The 22,337-nt window shown below is 44.4% G+C and overlaps 1 protein-coding gene across 1 annotated transcript in view; it reads right to left on the bottom strand.

Moving 5' to 3' along the window:
* LOC115386163 (uncharacterized) overlaps positions 1 to 19,685 on the bottom strand; it is a 39,537-nt gene extending 19,852 nt beyond the window's left edge. Inside the window, exons 1-11 of the mRNA XM_030088384.1 lie at positions 19,615 to 19,685; positions 19,167 to 19,307; positions 18,871 to 19,052; positions 18,487 to 18,623; positions 18,286 to 18,379; positions 17,800 to 18,135; positions 17,614 to 17,672; positions 16,491 to 16,624; positions 16,176 to 16,303; positions 15,693 to 15,986; positions 2,111 to 2,195 (exon numbers count right to left, since the gene is read on the bottom strand). Coding sequence (XP_029944244.1) covers positions 2,111 to 2,195; positions 15,693 to 15,986; positions 16,176 to 16,303; positions 16,491 to 16,624; positions 17,614 to 17,672; positions 17,800 to 18,135; positions 18,286 to 18,379; positions 18,487 to 18,623; positions 18,871 to 18,960 — 1,357 coding nt within the window. The 5' untranslated portion in view covers positions 18,961 to 19,052; positions 19,167 to 19,307; positions 19,615 to 19,685. The remainder of the gene's footprint in view (positions 1 to 2,110; positions 2,196 to 15,692; positions 15,987 to 16,175; positions 16,304 to 16,490; positions 16,625 to 17,613; positions 17,673 to 17,799; positions 18,136 to 18,285; positions 18,380 to 18,486; positions 18,624 to 18,870; positions 19,053 to 19,166; positions 19,308 to 19,614) is intronic.
* Positions 19,686 to 22,337: the final 2,652 nt, after the last annotated feature.

Genomic DNA, 22,337 nt, shown 5'->3' with positions numbered 1-22,337 from the left:
CTCAAAGTATTCCTTCCACCGTCCAACAATATCCCCAGTTGAGGTCAGCAGCTCCCCACCTCCACTGTAAACAGTGTTGGCGGAGACCTGCTTTCCCCTCCTGAGGCGCCGGACGGTTTGCCAGAATTTCTTCGAGGCCGACCGATAGTCCTCCTCCATGGCCTCCCCGAACTCCTCCCAGACCCGAGTTTTTGCCTCCACAACTGCTCGGGCTGCAGTTCGCTTGGCCTGCCGGTACCCGTCAGCTGCTTCGGGAGTCCCATGAGCCAGCAAGGCTCGATAGGACTCCTTCTTCAGCTTGACGGCAGCCCTTACTTCCGGTGTCCACCACCGGGTTCAGGGGTTGCCGCCACGACAGGCACCGGAGATCTTACGACCACAGCTCCGAGCAGCTGCTTCGACAATGGAGGTGGAGAACATGGTCCACTCGGACTCAATGTCCCCAGCCTCGATCGGGACATGAGAGAAGCTCTCCCGGAGGTGGGAGTTGAAAGCCATGCTGACAGAGGGTTCCGCCAGACGTTCCCAGCAGACCCTCACAACACGTTTGGGTCTGCCAAGTCTGTCCGGTTTCCTCCTCCGCCAGCGAATCCAACTCACCACCAGGTGGTGATCGGTCGACAGCTCTGCCCCTCTCTTCACCCGAGTGTCCAAAACACGCGGCCGGAGGTCAGATGACACGACAACAAAGTCGATCATCGACCTCCGACCTAGGGTGTCCTGGTGCCAAGTGCACTTATGGACACCCCTGTGCTCGAACATGGTGTTTGTTATGGACAAACTGTGACTAGCACAGAAGTCCAATAACAGAACACCACTCGGGTTCAGATCGGGGAGGCCGTGCAATCCAATCACCCCCTTCCAGGTCTCACTGTCGCTGCCCACGTGGGCGTTGAAGTCCCCCAGTAGAACAATGGAGTCCCCAGTCGGAGCACTGTCCAGCACCCCTCCCAGGGACTCCAAGAAGGCCAGGTACTCTGCACTGCTGTTCGGCCCGTAAGCCGAGACAACAGTGAGGCACCTATCCCCGACCCGAAGGCGCAGGGATGCAACCCTCTTGTTCACTGGGGTGAACTCCAACACATGGCGGCTGAGCTGTGGGGCTATAAACAAACCCCCACCAGCCCGCCGCCTCTCACTGCGGGCAACGCCAGAAAAGTGGAGAGTCCAGCCCTTCTCGAGAGGTTGGGTTCCAGAGCCCAGGCTATGTGTGGAGGTGAGCCCGACTATATCTAGCCGGTACCTCTCAACCTCCCTCACAAGCTCAGGCTCCTTCCCTGCCAACGAGGTGACATTCCATGTCCCTAGAGCCAGTCTCTGTGTCTGGGGATCGGGTCGCCGGGCACCCTGCCGTCGGCTGCCACCCAATCCACACTGCACCCGGCCCCTACGGTTCCCTCGGTGGGTGGTGAGCCCACCGGAGGTCAGGCCCACGTCGTCCATTCGGGCTGAGCCCGGCCGGGCCCCGTGGGCAAAGACCCGGCCACCAGGCGCTCGCTTACGAGCCCCAACCCCAGGCCTGCCTCCAGGGTGGGGCCCCGGCTGCGCCATACCGGGCGACGTAACGACCTTTGTTCTTTTTCTGCCCATAGGGGGTTTTGAACTGCTCTCAGTCTGGCCCGTCACCCAGGACCTGTTTGCCATGGGAGACCCTACTAGGGGGCATAAAGCCCCCCGGCAACATAGCTCCTGGGATCATGTGGGCTCTCAAACTCCCCCACCACGTTAAGGTGGCAGTTCTAGGGGGGAGGAAAAGTCATTTTGTGTGAAATAAAAGATTTTCTGGGGCTAATTCTGAAACCCGGAAGAGAAAACGCTCTGTTTCACTGAAAATCCCGCCTCTCCCCCTGTGGACTTTGACTGACAGCGTACTTCAACCAATCAGCGCTTCAAAACAAATATGCTAGCTAGCTTTAGCTCTTTAGCTCTAGCTTCTCTACACACAAAGACACGCGAAAATGTCTTTTCCTGTTAGAAACTCACCGAACGCAGACCCTTCAGACCCTTCAGACTCTTGCTCTTGCTTGACTGTTGCTTTCAGACGATGGTTAAAGTTTATCTCCGTAATCGGAGTTACAAAAAGCAGCAACGCTGATTGCCGAGGGCCTACGGGAGTGGGGCTCAGGGGAGCTATCTTCACAGTGTGACGTGAACGTGGGAAAGAGCGTTTTCCCGGTGCGGGAGGGGCTGCCTCTCTGAGCAGCACAAACACGAGGAAAGCTCAAACACACAGGCACGGAGGAAAAAACCTTTTGGGGGTGTTTTTGGTGAGTACATAACTATATAACAAGGCTAAAAGATACAAAAAGTGAATTTTGCATGATATAAAGATGCATGATTTAAAGATGATTTAAAGTCAAAGTGACTGTTAAGACTGGTCCATTTTGGGAGCAGATCCTCTGAAATAAGTCCAGGCCTTTGCTTTCGTTTTCAATGGGATACGAAACTTCAAAACAGATAGACACATCGAAAAGTTTTATTCTGGAATTAATTCATGTAGATGGAATTCAGTAGGTGGAATCGACTCTGTGCTCCAGTCCGGGAGGAGCTTCCAGTTATCGGCTAAATGGTTTCTGGTCCACTTCCTGTTCCGTTCATTACAGGCGGCGATATGAATCCACATCAACACATGAACGCTGTCGTTATGAAATATCATGTCAAGAATGCTTTTAGTTTTCAGAAAGTGGTGGGTGGCTCTGCTGAGCTCTGTCGTGTGCAACTTTATTCCATTACAAGTGGTTTTAACAGTTTTAAAGCGGTGGCTGCATAAAACACACAGGTTCTGAGACCACTCATGCCTTTAGCCTCATTTCCACTGCACAGCTCGTATCGGTACGGGTCAGGTCAGGTCGGGTCGTGTCGGTAAAAGCGTACCAGGCACAAATCAGGGTCTTGTTTCCATTGTGCTGGGTGACAGTTTTAATGTCGGCGGGGTGATGAGCGGCCATTTTACAACCCAGGATGTGAGGTCATGACACACCGGCAAATGGGGAGAATTAGCAGAACAAACATGGAGGACATGGCGGGCATTGTCTTCTTTCTTTTTGCTTCTTTCCAAAGAAGAGACGGGCTGAGTTTTAAAGAAGGCTCCAGGCGCTATGTATGAGAGAGTGCGGTGTCCTGTGGGGGGTGGCCCCGGTGGGCCTGGGGGCAGTGGGCCCTGGGTCTGGGTCCTTCTGCTGCCCCCTGTCTGTCCTCACCTTCACTCCTCCTGATGCATGATGGGTGTGTGCTTCTTGGGTCAGTGGCTCTCTGGCCATGGTCGCTGTCCGCCCTGGATCTCGGGGTGCGTGGCCGGAGCGCTGGGGGGTGTACTGGCCTGGGGTGGGTAGCCGCCCGTGTGGGCTGGTTCTCGGGTGGGTCATGGCCCTCCGCCTGGGTGGGGGGTTGGCTCCTGGGCTCTTGGGCCTTGGGGTCTCGGCCCTGCCCGCCCCGGGCGTCCGGCGCCCGGGGTGGACTGGCTCCTGCCGGTCGTGGCTCCGCGGGCCCCGGGGCTGCCGGGGTCCCCGGCCGGGGCTTTCCTCTGCCCCGTTTCTGGACCGGAGCGTGGGCGTCTGCCTGGGGGGGCGGCTTGGATCCGGGCTCTGTGATGACCGCCGTCTGGGCTCTAAGGGCCTCTCTGGCCTGCTTCTGGCCTTCTCAGAGGTCAGAGGTCATATATGCATGATCACTATCACCATCACTGTCACCATCATATTCACATGATCACGCTGATCTTTAATCACTCTTCACATACTCGGTTACCTTGTCTTCTTGTGGTGGTTAGAATAATGGTGATCTGTAGCTGACCTCTCTTGATGCACGCCCCTAGTTTACTACTAGTTACGACTAGCTATATTCAAAAAAAAAAAAAAAAAAAAAAAGGGTTTGTGGTGTCCTTGCATTTCCTTCCTCCCCTACACCTCCTTTTATTTTTGTGGCCTGGTCTGTTCACTAATATGGTTCGAAGAAAAAAAAAATGTATGTATGGTTCTGTAATTTTCTGTGTTGGTTGTCGGCTCTGTTTTGGTGTTGTCTAGATTGGGGGTTTGGGATTGTTCTAGGTTGCGTGTGGTGCGTCGACAACACTGTTTTGTATTGTGACTTTGTACATAGGTTGTGCGCCCCCCCCCCCCCCCCCCCCGTTCTCCCTCTCTTTATCTTTCTCTCTTTCTGTCCCCATGCCGGATGCCAGCTTTAAATAAAGGCAGCAGCAGAAGGAGACTCAGTCTCGTCCTGCTGCTAACATTAAAATCTGTTCGGATAGTAAAAGGCTACAATCATACAATATTGCACGCCCCAGCTGCCGAACAGGACAAGGGAGAAAAAAAAAAAAAAAAAGGCTCCAGGCAGCAGAAGAGACGCTGCAAAAAGGAAGAAAGAGAGGAGTGGAGATGATGAGGAGGAGACATCAGATGAGGAGTGGAGGAGCTCTGCTCAACACCGAATGTTTCAAAACTGGAATAAAGATAAATGTCAGTGAAGAGTGAAGCTGTGTGTTGGTCATGGAAATTCAGTAACAAGTTCTGAAGTCATGGAAAAGTTATTGACAACCAGCAGTGAAAAGTAACTGAACCCTGTTGAAACTATTTGGATATTAAATGAAGCATAGATCTGCTCATTAGGGTTGGGCGATACTCCAGATTTTGGTATCAATCCAATACCAAGTAAATACTGGACCTGTATCGCGATACCGATCCTTTTTACATTTCTAATTTTATTTTACATACATAACATGTTGCAGTTTTGCTGTCTGATGCTGTAAAGTAGCTCCTAACAGTTCCTGCTCCTCTTACTCATCTTTGCTATTAATGAGCCAGATCAGCGGCAGGAGAAGGGGAGGGGCACATTGAGCCCGAGTGAGTCGAGAGAGAGAGGACTCGCTATTTGTAATTACCTTACCAGGATAATAAAACACGAGACCAAGATTTTAACCAAATAAAAGAAGAATTTTTATTAACTAACACAAGAATGCTACAATAATGTAAACATTTCAACATAAAATCATTTACTAATAAATAATAAAACTAATAAATAATACTAAAAATATAACAATATAAACAATGTAACAATATCAGCAGCAGTGGCGGCTGGTGACAATAATTTTTTTTTGGGGGGGGGGGGGGGGGGGCGCAAATTACCTTGGAGGCAAGCTGATGCTGCAAACCGAGCCACTTTCATCTCCATGCAGTTACAGAGTTAGGAGGAAAGAAAAACTGAATATATGTACATAATCAAACATTGTCATCTGTTTTATTTTGAAGAAATGGTCCGTCTGCACATCCACAGGTGGGTGATTCTCTGAATTCGGTGCTCTTTGAGCTCTCTGAGTATTGAAAAATATTCCACAAAAAATTGTGTTTCTAATAATTGCATCTGATGAAGGCATATTTGAACCTCAGAGAAAATAGGAATTCCCACCTTAGGCATGAAATCCAAATGAATGTGAAATATTATTGATTTAAAATGGACTGGCTGGTGCAACATTCAACCCCGTAACAGTGCTTCAACCATGTAAAAGTGCTTTTTTGTCACGGGGTTGAATGTTACAGGGTTGAAGATTTTAGCTAAAAATAGTCACACATCCACATTAGCCAGGGTGTAGAGCATCATATACCATGAGGAAAACAAGAAATTCATGTATTTTACCAAGACAATTATTTGCTTTTACTCAAACAACAGTAAGTATCATTTATGTATGTAACAGAGTTGAAAGGTTGAGATTGACGATGTCAATCTGATGATAAAAACAATTAAATATCACAAAGAAAGTATGCTAACACTTTCCTCTCTTAACAGAATGTGCGGGAAAATGATGAGAGATGTCACCTTCTGGATGCTGAAGAACGTGGGCTGAACCATTATTTTGAAAGGGGGGTGGGGTTGATATGGCGTTACGGGGTTGAACAAAACTGAGGGGCATGGTTAAATAAAGCCATTGTATAAATTTTTAATGTATTTTTCTTATATTTCTTCAATTTAGGTAATCATAGACAAGAAAATTATTATATTAGCAAAAATATATATATTTACTGGATATTTTTATTTGGTTTATATTCAATGAAAAAGTAACTTTGGCAAGTGGGGACATGTACATTTGGCAGACCTCTAGGCCTCAGCAAGTCATAAAATTTTTCTAAACATAATTTTAAAAATATATTTGTGTGCTATAATGCAAATACACATGGATCCTTCAATTTCTTCATTTAAAATGCCTTTTGTGATTCACTTTATATGAAAATCTTTGAGGTAAAAGCGTGGGACACCAAAGTCCACCGAATTCAGAGAATCACCCAGGTACATTGTTCACTGTATTGGTCTTTGCAACAATTACACACTGATTATAGAACCAGATAGGCAGAAAAAAAATAACTTTGTTTGTCCCTTTGGGGAAATCCAGCTGCCTGGAAACCAGCTTATTTACACATACAGTAATATCAACATTTTCTGTGCAGTTAATTGTCACAGAAATTATTGCAATAAGAGATAATATTGCACTAAACGTTATTTTGAGACAATTTTCAACTAATACGATATACCATAATAATGCAAGAACATCCTATCAAAATCAATAAACTTTCACTTCTAAAGAACATTTTATATCCTGGAACTGGAAGAAAATTTAAACCACTAAACAAAAATAATGAACACAATGGATTCTCAGTGTCATTAACAATGAATGAAACCAAACACAACCAATAAATATGACAGATAATTAAGTCTCTGTAAACAAAGCTACGGTTAAAGATGGAGCTCTGACTGAAAAATCAGGAAAACTACCAGTTAGTACCGTTGTAAAAAAACCTAAAATCCTATAAAGCAGACGCCTCAACAGATCATATAACATCTGTTCCTTCAGTCTGGGAGAACGAAAAAAATGAAACTTATTGCAGCCGTCACTTATTGCACTCATTTATCCTTACCGTGCACTTGTAGAGACTTTACTGAATTAATTTTCATTATTCCAGTTCCACTTTCACACACCATCCTTCTCACCAGTCAGACTCTCTCTCCTCTGCCACTGTGGATGTTCGTTAGAGCCGAAAATGCAGGAGTGCAGATGAGTGACAACAGCAGTGTCCAAACACAACGAAACAACAGAAATAAAACGATTCTAATTGGTTGATAATAAAAAGTGGGAGTGTGTGTGGCGCACAGAGCTGCGCCACAAACCCGATTTGTAAGGAACCAATTAAAGCTGCTGTAGGCAGGATTTTGCTAGTCAATGCTAATTTTTCTGTGTTTTCTTTGGATTAAATGTTAGAGTATCCATTGATAATCCTTTAGGAGTGTAGCATAATTGCACTACCGTGAGGGCGCAGCGTTTCCATCTGTCTCTGTTCTGAGCTGAAAAGGAATCTCGACTGCTCCAGGTATCTTTGACCAATCAGAAGAGCCCCTGAGGCTCTATCCTGATTGGTCGAGGGGGCGCCGCTTTAAAGCTCTGTTTCTCGTGAACGCACACGAGGAAGTCCAGGCCCGCATATTTACCTGCTTCATCGGGCATAACATCATCAAAACTCCCCGGAGGACACTGTCTGTTTCTTCTGTAGTTCTTAAAAAAGGGCTTTGACCCCAGGCCCGCCGTGAAAAGGTCACAGGTGAATCAACCCGCTGGCGCAGACGGCCGTGACACTGCCGGCCCCGACTACGGGTTTCAAATCGCCATCTTGGATGGGTCAAATCGCCATCTTGCGAAGGTAATCCTGCCTACAGCACCTTTAAGATGCAGCCTTAAGTCATGTTTTAGTAAAAAGTTTCTCTCTATGGAGGCTCTCCATAGGGATCCATTTGTCTGGCACCCCCACTCTTCTTCTTCTTTGGAATAATGGCGGGTGGCAACCAACAACTTAGGTGCATACCGCCACTTACTGTATCTCTTGGTGAATGTGTCCCAGCACCCTCAAAACCAGAAGTGTTATTCATACAGAAACAGGGCCGGGTCTACGCAGGGACAAGAGGGGCCTGGCCCCCTCAAATAAATGTTGTGCCCCCTCAAACTAATTCCCCCAAAATATATTAGCACAAGCACGCACCACACCATCCTCGCTCTGATGCTACATGCCCCCCCCCGCCCCCCCCGCCGCTGAACGCACATTTGTGCCCCCCCCCCCATACACTTGATATGCCCCCCCGAGACGAATGTCTGGCGACGGGTCTGTACAGAAATTAGGGTTGCACCGATACCATTTTTTGGCCGCCGATACCAATGCCGATACCTGGCTGTGTAGCATCGGCTGATACCGATACCCTGCCGATACCACGCTGCTTGAAAAAGAACTGAATAGAAGAGCATTTTCTTCTTCTAATTGTCAAGAACTGTCGCGTCCTCTGCCTCAGCCACCACCTGGGGGCAGTGTTGCTGTTTTTCCTCCTCCTAGTTTCTGTTGTCCCCATTTACTACATACCGTATTGACGCACCAGAATATGATAATGTAACGTCCAGCAGCATGAAAGGAAGATTAGTTGGATTCTTAATGCTAGTTTATTTAGCTTCAGAACTTACTGTGGTTGTAACCACGGCAACACTACAGCAAAACTACAGCAAAACATCCATCCATCCATCCATCCATCCATCCATCCATCCACCACTTATCCGGACTGGGTCTCAAAACAACAGTCTTAAGAAAAAAACAGCTGAGAGGCATCTCTCTCTCTGCACACACATGCTGGCTTCCTGGTCCCGCCCCCTACTCCCTCCCAGCCACTCACACCACAGCGGTGCATTCAGGTTACTTGAAAACATAGGAACTCACAGAACTCAATATACTGGTTAAAAAATAAAAACTACATCAAAGATGCTACAAAAGTAAGTCCGTAATTAAATAATAAGGCGAATTAAGCAACGCCATTGTGGGATCCTCCTTCTTTGTTGTTTTTCGGCAGATTGTGTTCCAGTGGTTGCACTACTGCCTCTTTATGTTACCATCGACAGGGACTCACCACACTGCAGGCTCCTGACTACCGCTGCTGCCCGGTTCATACAGAAAGCAGCGCAGAGGATGTGGAACGATGCTGATTGATTAAAATAGCAACGTATTTACTGCGGACGGCAGAGTGGAACGAGACACATTATGTGGAATGTGGCAGTCAGCCTGGACCTGTACCTCCAGTCAGCTCCTGTTGCCGCCTCAACCGCCCGCCGCTCCGCCGGACCTGCTCCTGGAGCCCGGCAACTTTCCTGACTTCACCGGGGAACTTAGTCTGCTCCTGCGGCTGGAGACCAGCTTCATCTCACAAAGACTCATGATACTAATAAAACTCCTTTTCTGCTCTTCAGACTCAGATCCACGTTCTGTAACCAGACCTGCATCCTCACTGGGATGTAAAATCATTGCTGTCATTCGCTGAAAACACAGATCACACAGCGTGAATGTCGAAGAATGAATTCACACGGCGGTGCGTTCAAGTGAAATATGAAAGTCAGAAAATGGCATCGGCGTGTTATTTGTTAGTACTCGCCGATACCGATACCGATACCAGCATTTTAGTGCGGTATCGGGGCCACTGCCGATACCAGTATCGGTATCGGTGCAACCCTAACAGAAATACCATGAAAAATTATTAAAAAGAAACAATGATGCTTTTTATATGCACAACAAGGCTGAAGATACAATATTTTACACGTATATTATACATAGAAATTATACACTCAAAGTTTTATATTTTCTGAAAATTGTGTAGACTGATTGTATAGTGACTAACTCACTATACAGCATAGAATTAGGGTTAGGGTTTAGGTCCTGGCATTGTGATCATCTATGAATGTTTATAACTATAGCTACACATGTTATAATGGTATTATAATGCTTTATAAATATACTTATAATGTGTTATACAGGGGGGCTTCAAATAAAGTGTTACCGATACATGTTTTTCAGCTGACACCTCCCTTGTAACTTCTTCAAAAGGTCTCAAGGCATCCAGTGCAAGACCAACCAAGGACCAATCTTCCTCAGTCAAGCAACGTGAGCTCTTTCCAAGCAGGCAAAGAGCAGTCGTGACGGCTTCCTTCTGTTCAAGCAGTGTTTGAAACATGTACAACAGAGTTCCACCTCATTTCAACAGACTGAATGAGCTTGTGCTCTGGAAACTTCTGTTGCTTTTGGACTTCTCTGAGCTTCTCCATTGCATTTGTGCTGTGATGGAAAAAGGCTACGATAGCACTGCACCTCTGCTGGATGTCTAAAAGCTCAGGGACCGCCTTAAAGCTAGGGTTGGTGATCTGAATGAGATACATTTTTTTAAATACTGGTTAAAATGATCTTTATGACCCGATGGGAAGCAATTCATAGCATGTTTTTAAAGTAGTTTGGAAAATATCCGCTATCTACAGCAGGAGTACAACGGGAAAAACAGCAACCAATAGTCTTGAGGGGACACCTTTTTTTAAACCAATCAAATCCCTTCGCCGTTCGACCTGCCCCCTGCGCGTACATGTCAATGGCGTGCACTGACCCTGGTTCAGTGCGCGTGTAGAAGGACGGAGCGTCATTGCAGAATGGCGGAGAAGAATATTTGGGGGTTTACTTACCATAACTTGGCGTAGTGCAAATTAAGAAAAACGAAGAAACGAAGCGCTGAGGACAGGTTACGCCAGGAACGCACTGGACGCGGAGGCGCGGCGCGCACCGCGAATGTCTCCGCGCAGGCACTTGGCTGTTCGTATTGGAGGCGTATCTGCTGCCTGCGCTCTTCACGTTGGTCACACATCGACTGTGCTGGATCCGTCTGCTCTAGGTTTTCACATTTAAAGAGCATTTTAAACATAGGTGAGGCGCTCTCGGTGCTCGCGCCCCGCGGGCGCTCCCCTGCGCGTTGTGTGCTTGCAGTCAGATAGAACATGGGAGGCGATCAGAAACTCCGTGAGCGGCGCTTCCGCGTCCGTTCTGGTGCTCGTGCATGTATACGGGTGCGTCCCAACGGGAGCTCCTCCAATGGGGTGGGAGCTTGGCGGAGCCTTGGAGAGATGCTACATTCGTGCTGCATGCTAGTTTTCCAAGATCGCCAACCCTAACTTCAAAGGGCAACTCCGGTTTTTTGACACCTGGACCTTAATTATAGGTGTGTCATGCTCAGACAAACATCGTGCAGCTCGGAGTCCTTCAGAAGTTATTTAGATCCAACCGATTTAGCCGCGCTTAGCGGGGGCCACGGCAATGGAGCTTTAACGCGGGACATAATCTCTGCAAAATCGCTCATTTTGGCTGTATTTCTTCATCCATCGCCAGTGTTATAAAGTCAGCTCGTCTACCGTCTTCAGGTGATTCAACTGACAGTTTTCACTAACTTAGCCACAATTAGCTCGGATGGGAACGTTAGAGCTGCTCTCCCCAGCAGAGAAGGACTTTGAGTCAGCCTCGGCTGTCACGGCGCCTGGGTGCCTGACTTCCAGGGGCCGAGTTGGGGCCGATTGGGTAAACGGCCCGGAGCTGCTCCACGGCGGCGACGGGAGAGCTCCAGCAGCCGAGGCCTGCTTCATGCGCCTCCGTGGTTATGTGGCGGGTCCCCGTGCGCTCCGCGGCCGGCACGCAGCGCGTCTCCGCCCGGGAGCGGAAATCCAGAGCTGCCGCACTGCGGCTTGCTCCACGGAGGCGCGTGAAGCAGGCCGGGGCTTCCAGGGGCCGAGTTGGGGCCGATTGGGTAAACGGCCCGGAGCTGCTCCACGGAGGCTGACGGGAGAACTCCGGATCTCTGCTCCCGGGCGGAGACACGCTCCGTGCCGGCCACGGAGCGCGCGGGGACCCGCCGCATAACCACGGAGGTGGAGAGGAGCTCCGCGACGTTCCCATCTGAGCTAATTGTGGCTAAGTTAGCACGGTGTCAGAGAAGAGCTAAGTGCAGCAGATCCCATCAGAGCAGAGCAGAGCAGAGCTTTGAGCATCCAACCCCGGACTGAAAGGCAACCCGGCCGCCATAGGGCCCCCCGCCCGGCACGGCACCCAGCGCCGCCGCCGTTTCGGACGGTTCCCCCGGCCCAGCGGCCTAGCCTCCAGGCCCGGCTCCCCAGGCAGGCGACCGGACACACGCACCGGCCGCCCCTGGCCGTCCGACCCACCTGAAGACGGTAGACGAGCTGACTTTGTGGTAACACTAGCGATGGATGAAAAAATACAGCCGAATTGAACGATTTTGCAGAGATTATGTCCCACGTTAAAGCTCCATGTGTCGGGGGTCTGGTTGATTGGGGGTCTCCCTCCTCCTCCCTCCGTTTTTTTGCAGCTCTTCATGCTCTTTTTGGTGAGCTGCTTTTAAATGTTCGTGCAGATTGGTGGTGTTTCCACAGCAGCGAATTGCCTTCCTGCAGACATTATGCTGCAGTGTCTTTGTCTGTAGCAGTGAAATAAATCCTAACAGTGCCTCTTTTTCTGTCCGCCATCACTCTCTCCCTCTCTCTTCTGCATCCATTGTACTGTAGACTGGTGGATATTCATGTCAGTATCCAGTTAGAGCAGCAGTGGTGAATGTATCTACACAGTAAAATTGCCAGTGTAAATACAACACTTAAAGAGTCAATTTTAACACTACCTCAGTGAACATATGGTCCCTATCTACAGAGTGTTAAATTTACACTGAACATAGAGTTAAATTTTCAGAGTTAATTTTACTCTGTCAGGAGTTAATATTTTACACTACACTACACTAATCAGTGTCAATCAAGTTTTACACTATGTGGGAAATAACAATCATAGTGTTATTTACATTTAACACTGAAGAGTTAAGTGTTCAGTTTTGGTGTTAAATAACTGTTCTAGTGTTAAACCTCCTTAACACTATGTGGATTAAGAAATTACTCTACAGAGTGTTGATTTTTAACTGACTCCTACCAGTGTAATATAATGTATTTGCGTAGTTTGCAGTGGTGAAAAAACACACATTATATTTTTACCAAATTTATTCAAAGCACACTTTAAATTGACAACTTAATTACTACATTCTCCAATAAAAACAGGGAGAAAAGATCACACGGAAAAGTTCATTCTCCACTAAAAAATAAGGAGAAAATTACATGTAGAAGCTCAGTCTCCATAAGAAAAACATGGAGAAAATTGCATTTTAAAAGACTGAATAGCTCGAGCTTCAAAACGACACTACACCCTTACAAAACAAAAACAAGACAATGGTTTTCCGCTGGAGAGAATACAACCTGGATTCCGAAGACTGTTCAAGGTTACATCAAATGGCAATAAGGCACTACAAATGAGGATAAATCTGTTGGTCCATATGCCGTCTGAATGTCCATTGGTTTGAAATAAATCAACTCTCGGACACTGAAGACCTTAAGTGCTGAGGATGGCTTACAGACAATTTTGAAGGCATGGTAATGTTCATCAAAACAAACAGTTTCCACAACAGTGCCAGTAAATACAACTTGCTCATCTTTGATTACAATAACACTGATTTTACAAAATACTGGCAACTCCTCACACATCTCAAGACACACTAGTAAACCAGGGCGATATTCAGAACCATAATGCTTCACCCATTTGACCAACAGAACATTAGCAGATGTGTCTACATTAAGTTTGGCAGCAATTTCATGGCCTCCTTGCACCTCTGTCAGCTGTAGCATCTTTCCTGGACCGTTACTCACTCTGCTCAGATTAAAAGATTCCCAGTGCAAGGCCATGTATTTCTGGTGTTTCCTGGCCAGTGTCTTTGTGATATTTTTGAAACTTTTGAGTTGAGTTTTAAAGAAGTTATGCTTTGCTTCGTACCGCATGCACCACACATGCAGAAGAGGTCCTATGTTTCTTACACATCGAGGATAGTGGATCATGAGATGATGTTTAGGCAAGAGATTTCTGGGAGGAAAAAGGCGTTTAAAAAGCTGATGATGGTCAATAATAATATGCTTCAGAAAGATAGTCATACCATGTGTTATGATGGGAGAAAACACAATATTTACTATCTGCAGCAACAATATTAACAGACGCCAGCACTCATCGTCTCTCTGCACTAGATCACCAAATATCAATGGCATGTTTCGCAGTAAACACCAGGACTGAATGGCATTAAGACCCAAATCATTACTTCCATCAAGTAACTTAACTGCAGGAGGGCGATTTCTTCTCTCACTGTACCCATAGTTAAACGACTCTATTCTACTGGCCAGTTGCTTTGCAGTTAGGAAATTTTCCAGGAAATACTCCAATACAAGTTTAACTTCTAACTGTGCAACACCCTCTAAAATGTCATGCATTATGTCGACGGAAAAATTATCAGCTGTGTTGAAATATTTCAGAGAGTTTAACAAACAAGAACGCTTCACACCATATACGTGAGGTAGATGTGGATTTGTTTGTATAACCTGGCAATGTTCAGCATGCATGTCTTTCGTCCGTAATATCACAGTTGAGTCATCTTCACTGAAGACAGTTTGAAATTCACTTTTCTCAATGATACAAAAACGACAGCAATTACGGGCACTGAACGATTCCACAAACCCAAAAAGTCCATGCATAGCAAGATTATCACCAGTAACCTGCACAATACTGCCATGAACTTCACTTCCGAACAAGGGAACTTTGATCCCATTGGTTTCAAGCACTTTTATGTCATTTATGATGGGCTCAAGGATGGTGTCAAAACCATATGTTTTGATGTCCTGGGCATGAAAAAGTGCACACAAATGTATGTTTACTAAAGATGAATTTAACTTTGGTGGAAAGTTTCTGAGCGTAAAATATATAGCACCCAATTTGTGTATGCCTTTTTTGGAGCCTAAAGGATTAGCAGTCTCGAACTCGTCAAAAAACAGTTGAATTTGCAATGCATTATTTTTTTGAGAAAAAAGAGGATTCTTCTTCATATGCAACCCATCATTAATGTCAAAATACACATTGTCCTTGAGAGGGTGACTTGACATAAACATATCACTGATGTTTGGATTTCTGAGAATAGATTGCAGTGTTTCAAGAATTGGAACATATGAAAATTTGTCTGTTACAACTACCTGATCATAAGTTCCAGTGCTTCTGTTTCTTCTATTTTCCAATCTGACACCAAGTACTTTTTCGACAGGGTCAACAGTTCTCCATTTTTGTTTGAAATATGCATCACGTTTTGACTGAGTGTTCAATGCTGTGAAAGGGTTTTCAAGTTTTTTAAAAGTTTGTTCAATTTTAGACTTCACATTAGTATCCACAGAAGATAAGCATTTCAAAACTGCATCTTTAGTTTGATTCTGTACATCCATTATTATTTCTTCCATGGATGAAACAAAATTGTTTAAAGTGGACTGGCCTACACCAGCTACTTGAAGCTGAGCAATCGCAGACGCACACATATCATGAGTACTGATGTTGGGTGCTGGCAGGACTACAGAGCTACTAGCCGCTCCTTCAAGATATTCTGACAGAGTGTTATCTGCAGTCTCACAACTGTCAGTAACGTTACCTGTTTCAACTTCACTCTCAATGTTCTCAGCATGCTTAGAGTTTAAATGTTTCCTTAAACCAGAAAAGGTACTAAAAACATGACAACATCCTCTCTGAACACATTTAAGGCGAAGTGATTTGCCTGGATACAAACCATGACTCAAGCGCATATGCCTCACAAGTGCATTGGTTCCCACAAAATGACAACGGCAAACAAAACAAATCAGGCCCATTGTATCAGTTACTACTGAATGACAGGAAAGTCACTCACAATACTGATAGTGGGTGAAACGTGACAAATGTCTACTAATTATGCAGCAGCCTGGCCCTCACCTCAGCAACACGTGGGCTCTCCTGGACTTTACCAACATCTATGTTGTAAATGGTTGTCTGAATGAAGGTGTACATGTTGTGGAGCATCTGGTGGTACATGGTACCGAATACAAAGTGTGCCTTGAACAGTTCGTCAAAAGCTCCTAGGGAACTGGTTGAGTTGCATGGTATGACTTGCTTGTCCAGGATGATGAAATACTCATGGATGGTGCTCCTCCTCATCCCAACAGCAAGAAGGTATGGTTGAGTGGTGCATTTGATTGCATCAACATGTTCTTGAATACTTGTTCCATTCTGAAAATAAAGAATAAGTCAAAATTAAAACTTGAAAATAACTGATAAAAACAGGTCCATTCTCTTAGTGCTAACTGTAAAGATAAAAAGATTTGTCTATGACAAATAATCAATGTTGCTGAACAAGATTTCTGCGGAACAGTTTTGCACCACAACATTTTTAACATCCTCTGAAGCAAAACCACAAACCTTCTTGAACAGGACAAGATGCTTCCCAGCTTGGGCTGCAGACACCTTTCCCGGTCTTTTCCGGCCTTGGGCTGAAGGAGGTATCAGGTGGAGGAGGAGGATAATTGATGAAAGATCACTGTCCCAGCCTGTACATGGAAATCACAGTTAAAACTTAAATAAACATACTATGCTACAATTTGAAAATGTCATTATATTAAATGTAGCTGCACCAAAAACAGATTACTGAATAAAAACAGAATTTTTTTTTTTAATTATTTAATATTTTTAAAATTAAAAAATAAATTTTAATTTTAAATAAATGAACGACACTACCAAGGGCACGAGCGTCATCCATTTCCTCTTCAACCGATGTCACCTGAGCACAATGGATAAGTTCTTCAAGGTCACTTGAAGAAGGGAGAGCCTTACACTGCTGAATGATCTTTTGCTTGAATGTTGTGGGCCATCTAGATAGAAAAAAACAGTCATAGATTGCGAGAGAAAGACAATCAATGTTAAAATAAATACACTGAGTGTCACAAATATCAAGGAACCATTATTCGAGGAACCAAAATTTCCCTCTATAAGGTAAGTGTAGATACGACTGAATAAAAACACATGTTATGACCCGGAGAGTCAAACATATTCTTCAAGGACACAGGACAAAACAATGATAAGGGTTCAATGATTTATTGAATATTCTCCACAGAGTCGGCGTCTTCGTGCTGTAAGTTGACGGAGCTCTGGAAGAGAGACGAACCCTTTTCACCCGTGCCCAAGAATTGTGTCAAACAGGAAACAAAGTATCAAACAAAGGAAGGCCCAGATGCACCAGCCAAACTTAAGAAAAAGACGAGTTCACCAACCAGCTGCTATGCAGCCGTCGAAGCTGATCCCCCGTCCAAACTGAAGACAAAAACCCCCAACTAAACCCGATCAAAAGAAAGACGAAAACGGGACGGCTGGTCACACCTGGACAAAACAACGACAGCGATCAAAAAAAAGGAAAAAGAAGGAAAAAGCAAACACCAAGTCGGCTAGCTGGCTAGCATGCTGTGGCCAGTAACATGCTGCCTGACGGAGCCGGACTCCGAGACGCGCCAGCTGGCGCACCTGTCGTGGCAGGTGTAATGAGGTGAGAGCGAGCGAGAGAGAGAGAGAGGCAGACCCGACCAAGAGCGCCGCCTCCACGCTGCTATTTATAGCGCGGCGATGCGACTCACTCCAATCACAACCGGAAAACAGAAAAAAGGAAAAGATAATTTTTTCAAAAAGTAACAAAACACAAAACAGGATCAATATCCACTAAATACCTGAATGGAAAAAAAACAAAAAAAACAAACGAGAAACTTTAAGTAAAAAAAAACACGATGTGCCCGCAGCACATCACAACACAACTATTTGGATTAACACTCAAAATTAGTTTATGACTGAAACTACTGCAGTTGGGACTAACCTTTCCATAAATCTTGCCGCCACATCTTCTCCAAATTGTAGGATGAAGTCTTGCTCGATCTGCAAAACAAACAAAAAAAAAAAAAACAAGAGAGAGAGAGAGAGAGAGAAAGAAAAGAAATTTAAGAAATATTGAGAGAGAAGTGTTTGTCATTAACACTGAAAGGATAACTGCACATTCAATTACCAGGCCTTTGACATCTTTGAAACGTGGAAATTCAATCAAGACATCTGAAGATTTTTCTCCATCAAGAACCATACTGCGACGATGTTGGAATGTAATTTTCATCTTCTGCTTGATGGTGGACTCGTCAGTACTGTATCTCATCAAGGCCATGGCCTGCTGGCATTGCTCTTCACTTAAAGTCATCTCAGGACTAAAGGAAGCCTCTCTTCTGGAAGCTGGCCCTCCAGTCAGCTGACGTGACGGTCCTCTGCTCTCTGTTGAAGCGCTTCTTCTCTGAATAGTTTTAAGCCGCCATGCCAAATAGCCAGTTCCACTTTCACCATCATAGAAATGTTCCTTCAAAATCACAACAGGTTCATTAGTCCAAATGCAGAACATGAGTTGAAATTATTAAGTTATATTCATGCAAAACTGAATAATAACACATTATTCAGTACTTGATTTTATGAGCACATGCACAAAATTTTTTCTCATGCAAACACTTACGTATCCATTTTTAGAGTAGGGATCCATCAGGTATGGGAAGAGCTCGATTATACCTCGGGCGTACATCTCCCTCACATTCCGTGGTGGGGCCGTCCTGACAAATGTAAAGTCAACACTGTTAAATGACAAACTTCCAAAAATTTCACAGTAGAGCAAATAACAAGAAAACCACAGAGGAAAAATTCTGGCAGAGGCAATTACCCATGCTTTTCAGTCATGTCAGCCACAAGTATATTGATCATTTGTCGGCGTGAGGAGTCACTCAGACTTTTGGTGCGGTGGTACTCTTTGATGATACGATCTCCCCCAGGTTTCTGTGTTAGCGCCAGTTCAACCACCTGTGAAGAAGACAAGCCTTTCACTACTGCCAATACTTCAGTGGCAATTTCTCTAAACTGCAAGGGAAGCTCAGCCTCCCCCAATATGTCAGTTACTGCTGTCATTTCTTCAACAATTACTTTCATCATCAGATATCTCACCCATTCCTCTCTTTGAAAGACCAGAAGCTTCCACTGAAATACATGTAACAAACTTCGGTAACTCCCAGAGTAATCCCTTCACGCAATATTAACTACACCAACTCACATGTTTAGAGTCTTCATCTTCCCTCTGTCGCTTTCTGGCTGGAGTGTCATTCTCTTCCAGTAGGATTGTGTCATCTGAGTTGCAGGACATGATTTCAAGGATGATTGTGTCATCACTACTACTAGCAGGCTGCTCACTGGAATTTCTTTCTTGGGAGCTGTTGGACAAAGTCTCCTTGCAATCTGTAGTTCAGGAGAAAAACAGAACAAAATACTTAATTGTAGTTTTTAAGTGTTATTTATCAACACATTCCATTACACAGTGACCTCAATATAATCAATAAAGAGCTATTTTACCATCATCAAACTTGATGGTAAGTATTCCAGTGTCAGTCTGCTGCGCTATGTCAGCGAAGACCTCCTCATCCACCTCAGTTCCTGTTTCATCAAAAACCTTCACTCCTTCACTGACATGTGGAAGTGAGAACTTCAAGAAAGCTATGACCAAAGACAGACAAACAAACCATCAATCCATACTGCTCAAGACTAAGCACATTCTAAACATCATTATTGCTTCATGAGCACGGTCTGAGACAGCATGCTGTACTGATGTTGGCAGGCATTGAATCATGGTGTACAACCGCACATACAACTTGTCTAAGCCAACTACAAAATTCTGATGTTAAATGCTGACCAAAAAGGTGAAGATGATTATTCTCAAGTTATAAAAAATACTGAACACACAAACACTCTTAGTTCCCTTCGCATTATCAACTGACTGACTATAATGCTGAGTGTGGCTTACCAGAATTTAAAAATTCCTTGAGGCTTGCCTCTTTTATCTTGACATATTTCTGTGCATTGTAAATTCTGGTTTTGATCAACATGGCAGTATCTGCAAAGGCAACAAACTGGTAAATATTATGATCCCAACACACTGTGACACAAAACAGACAACCTGAAATGGCCAATTTCAGAATTTATAATGACATTTATAATCAAATACAATGGCATACTCACCACTGGAGAACCACAGCGAAGTAGAAGCAATCTGAAAGAAAAAAAATGTCAGAAAATGCCTATCAATTATCAAACAGCACGAACATGAAGCCATCTCAAGTGTGTGCATGAAAATACCGTATTGGCCCGAACATAAGACGACTCTGATCATAAGATGACCCCTATTTTTCAAATATCATTTTGTGAAAATAAAAATATGTTGAAAACAATTAGGTTACTCATAAGAGAACTTTTTATTGTACAATTATTTAAACTCAAAAACTCACAACAGAGATAACATTTCAAGTGATTTAAGATCAAAAAATATTACTGCACTATTAAATAATAAATATATTCTCTTTTTCAAAATAAGCAACAATAAGCAACTATTAAGTACCTCAAAGGTTCAATAACTGCATTAATTATGTAAATAACTTCATAACCATCAAATTCCATTTCTATTCAACTTCATGAACATTAATGCCCTATGTGAATGTTGGATTCAGTTTGGCCTGTAGATAACAGTTCTTCAGAAAGAAAGCAGGAGATTTCAGCTGGTCTGAGCTTTTATTACTTTCTCCTGAAGGCTGCAAAACTGAAACAAGCCAGATATACATATAAGTGAACAAATACACAAGATGTATCACAACATACATCACTGTCTAAAAACAAAACAAGTCAGTATTTAAAATCAAAGCCGCTAGCTCAATGCTAACTATTAAAGGGAACGCCATTAACATGCTGACGGAATTAGCATCTGCGTTGAAACTTCAAAACAAACGGCCAAACTCACAAGTATCAGTTTCACCTCTATCCTGAACATCAACTAAGCAGATTCGAGTACTTACAGGCAGATATTTTCGATGCGCTGTTTAAAATTAACCTTAGAAAAACAAACGCGGGCACGCTTGCTCAGTCTTCTTCTCACACTGCTGCAGGCTGACACTCTGTCCAGCTCACTAGCTCCCCCTAACGGGGCGGCTGAGCCACTGCATGAAGCAGAGGAAGTACAGGTCACCGGTTCTTTGGCTCCATCTAGTCCTCGATTATAGCACGACCCCATTTTTGAGAATACATTCGGGCCAATGCGTTAGTAAAAATATAACACACACAGTCACTCACAATTTAGTGTGATTCGCAAATTTCCAATTCATGCTATTCTTCATACAACACCACCTCTCCAGTCAGCAGAGCAGACATCAGACAGCGATGCTGATGTACTGACACCACACGGGTTAACAATATCAGGTGCGCGGCGCCCGGAGCACCTGTTGCGATAACAAATACCGAAAACCAATATATTCATGGCCACGTTTGACGAAATCTCAATACCATCTTTTCCGTTTATCTCCCCATAGCCTGGCTGCATTACCGCGCGCGCGCGCACACACACACACACACCAGCTACTTTAGCCGATTTTTGACACGAGCAGTGGCAACTATTTCATTACAATAAAAGTGCAACCACGACACATACCGCACCACAACAGCCGGCCCCGCTGACATTAACAGTAACTTGTGCCGTGTTCGTTCAGTTTTGCATTGAGTCGTCAGCCTTAATTAGCTCCACATGGCTGCTGCATTAAGCTAGCTCCCGACCCGCATCATGTTAGCCATCCCAAATTCGGTATAGGAATTACAACAACGATGCAACTTTATTCTTACAAAGATTGTGCTTGAATAAACTAACAATAGCAAAACTTTTACAAAAACTTACCGCAGTCTGTCGATGGATGCCGATGGTCGATCAGTCTTCTTCCTCAGGTTGACCGGGGAGAATGGTTGGCGGAGCTTTCCAGAGAGGTGTTTTTTTTTTTTTTTTTTTTTTTTTTTTAACACTGACGGGTATCCTACTCTAATCGGTGTTAAATTCACTCTGAGAGAGTTACTTTGCTTTAATACTGAACATGTGACACTTACAGTGTAAAACCTCTATTAACTCCAATTATTTTCACCAACACGGACATTTTTTTCTTCAGTTTTACTCTGTCCATTGTTGGACGAACTCTGAAAGAGTTAAAAAACTTTGACTATGCGTTTTTGACACTGGCAAATTTACTGTGTATGTGCTTTTACCTGACAGAATACCAGTATGCTGAATGGTTCACCGCAATATCTACACCATGAACAAGGCTGCTGCTTACCTCAGAGCTGCTGTGTGCTTCATAACACACACTGTAAAAAACAAAAAACAAAAAAACAACAAAAAAAATCTAAAAAAAAAAAAACGGTAATTTTCCGGCAGCTGGGGCGCCAGATAAATACCATAAAATAACAGAAAATTACTTTCTCATAAAAATACAGTTTCTTTCCGTAATTAAAATACAGTTTTGTACTTGTAATTTTAACAAGATTTTGCCTTAATTTAAGGTTGTTTAACGTTTAATTACAAACATTTAATGTTATCAAACAATGAAAGTACTGAATGTAATTCATCTTTCAAAACAGATAATAAAATAAGCAGCTTAGGGCGACCAATTAACCTGCATGTTTTTGGATTGTAGGAGGTAGCTGGGGAACCCAGAGGGA

The sequence above is a fragment of the Salarias fasciatus genome, chromosome 3 (genome assembly GCF_902148845.1).
Source record: "Salarias fasciatus chromosome 3, fSalaFa1.1, whole genome shotgun sequence".
Lineage (NCBI taxonomy): Eukaryota > Metazoa > Chordata > Actinopteri > Blenniiformes > Blenniidae > Salarias > Salarias fasciatus.
Note: the sequence above shows the minus strand (reverse complement) of the source record. Positions and strands in the feature narration are given on the sequence as shown.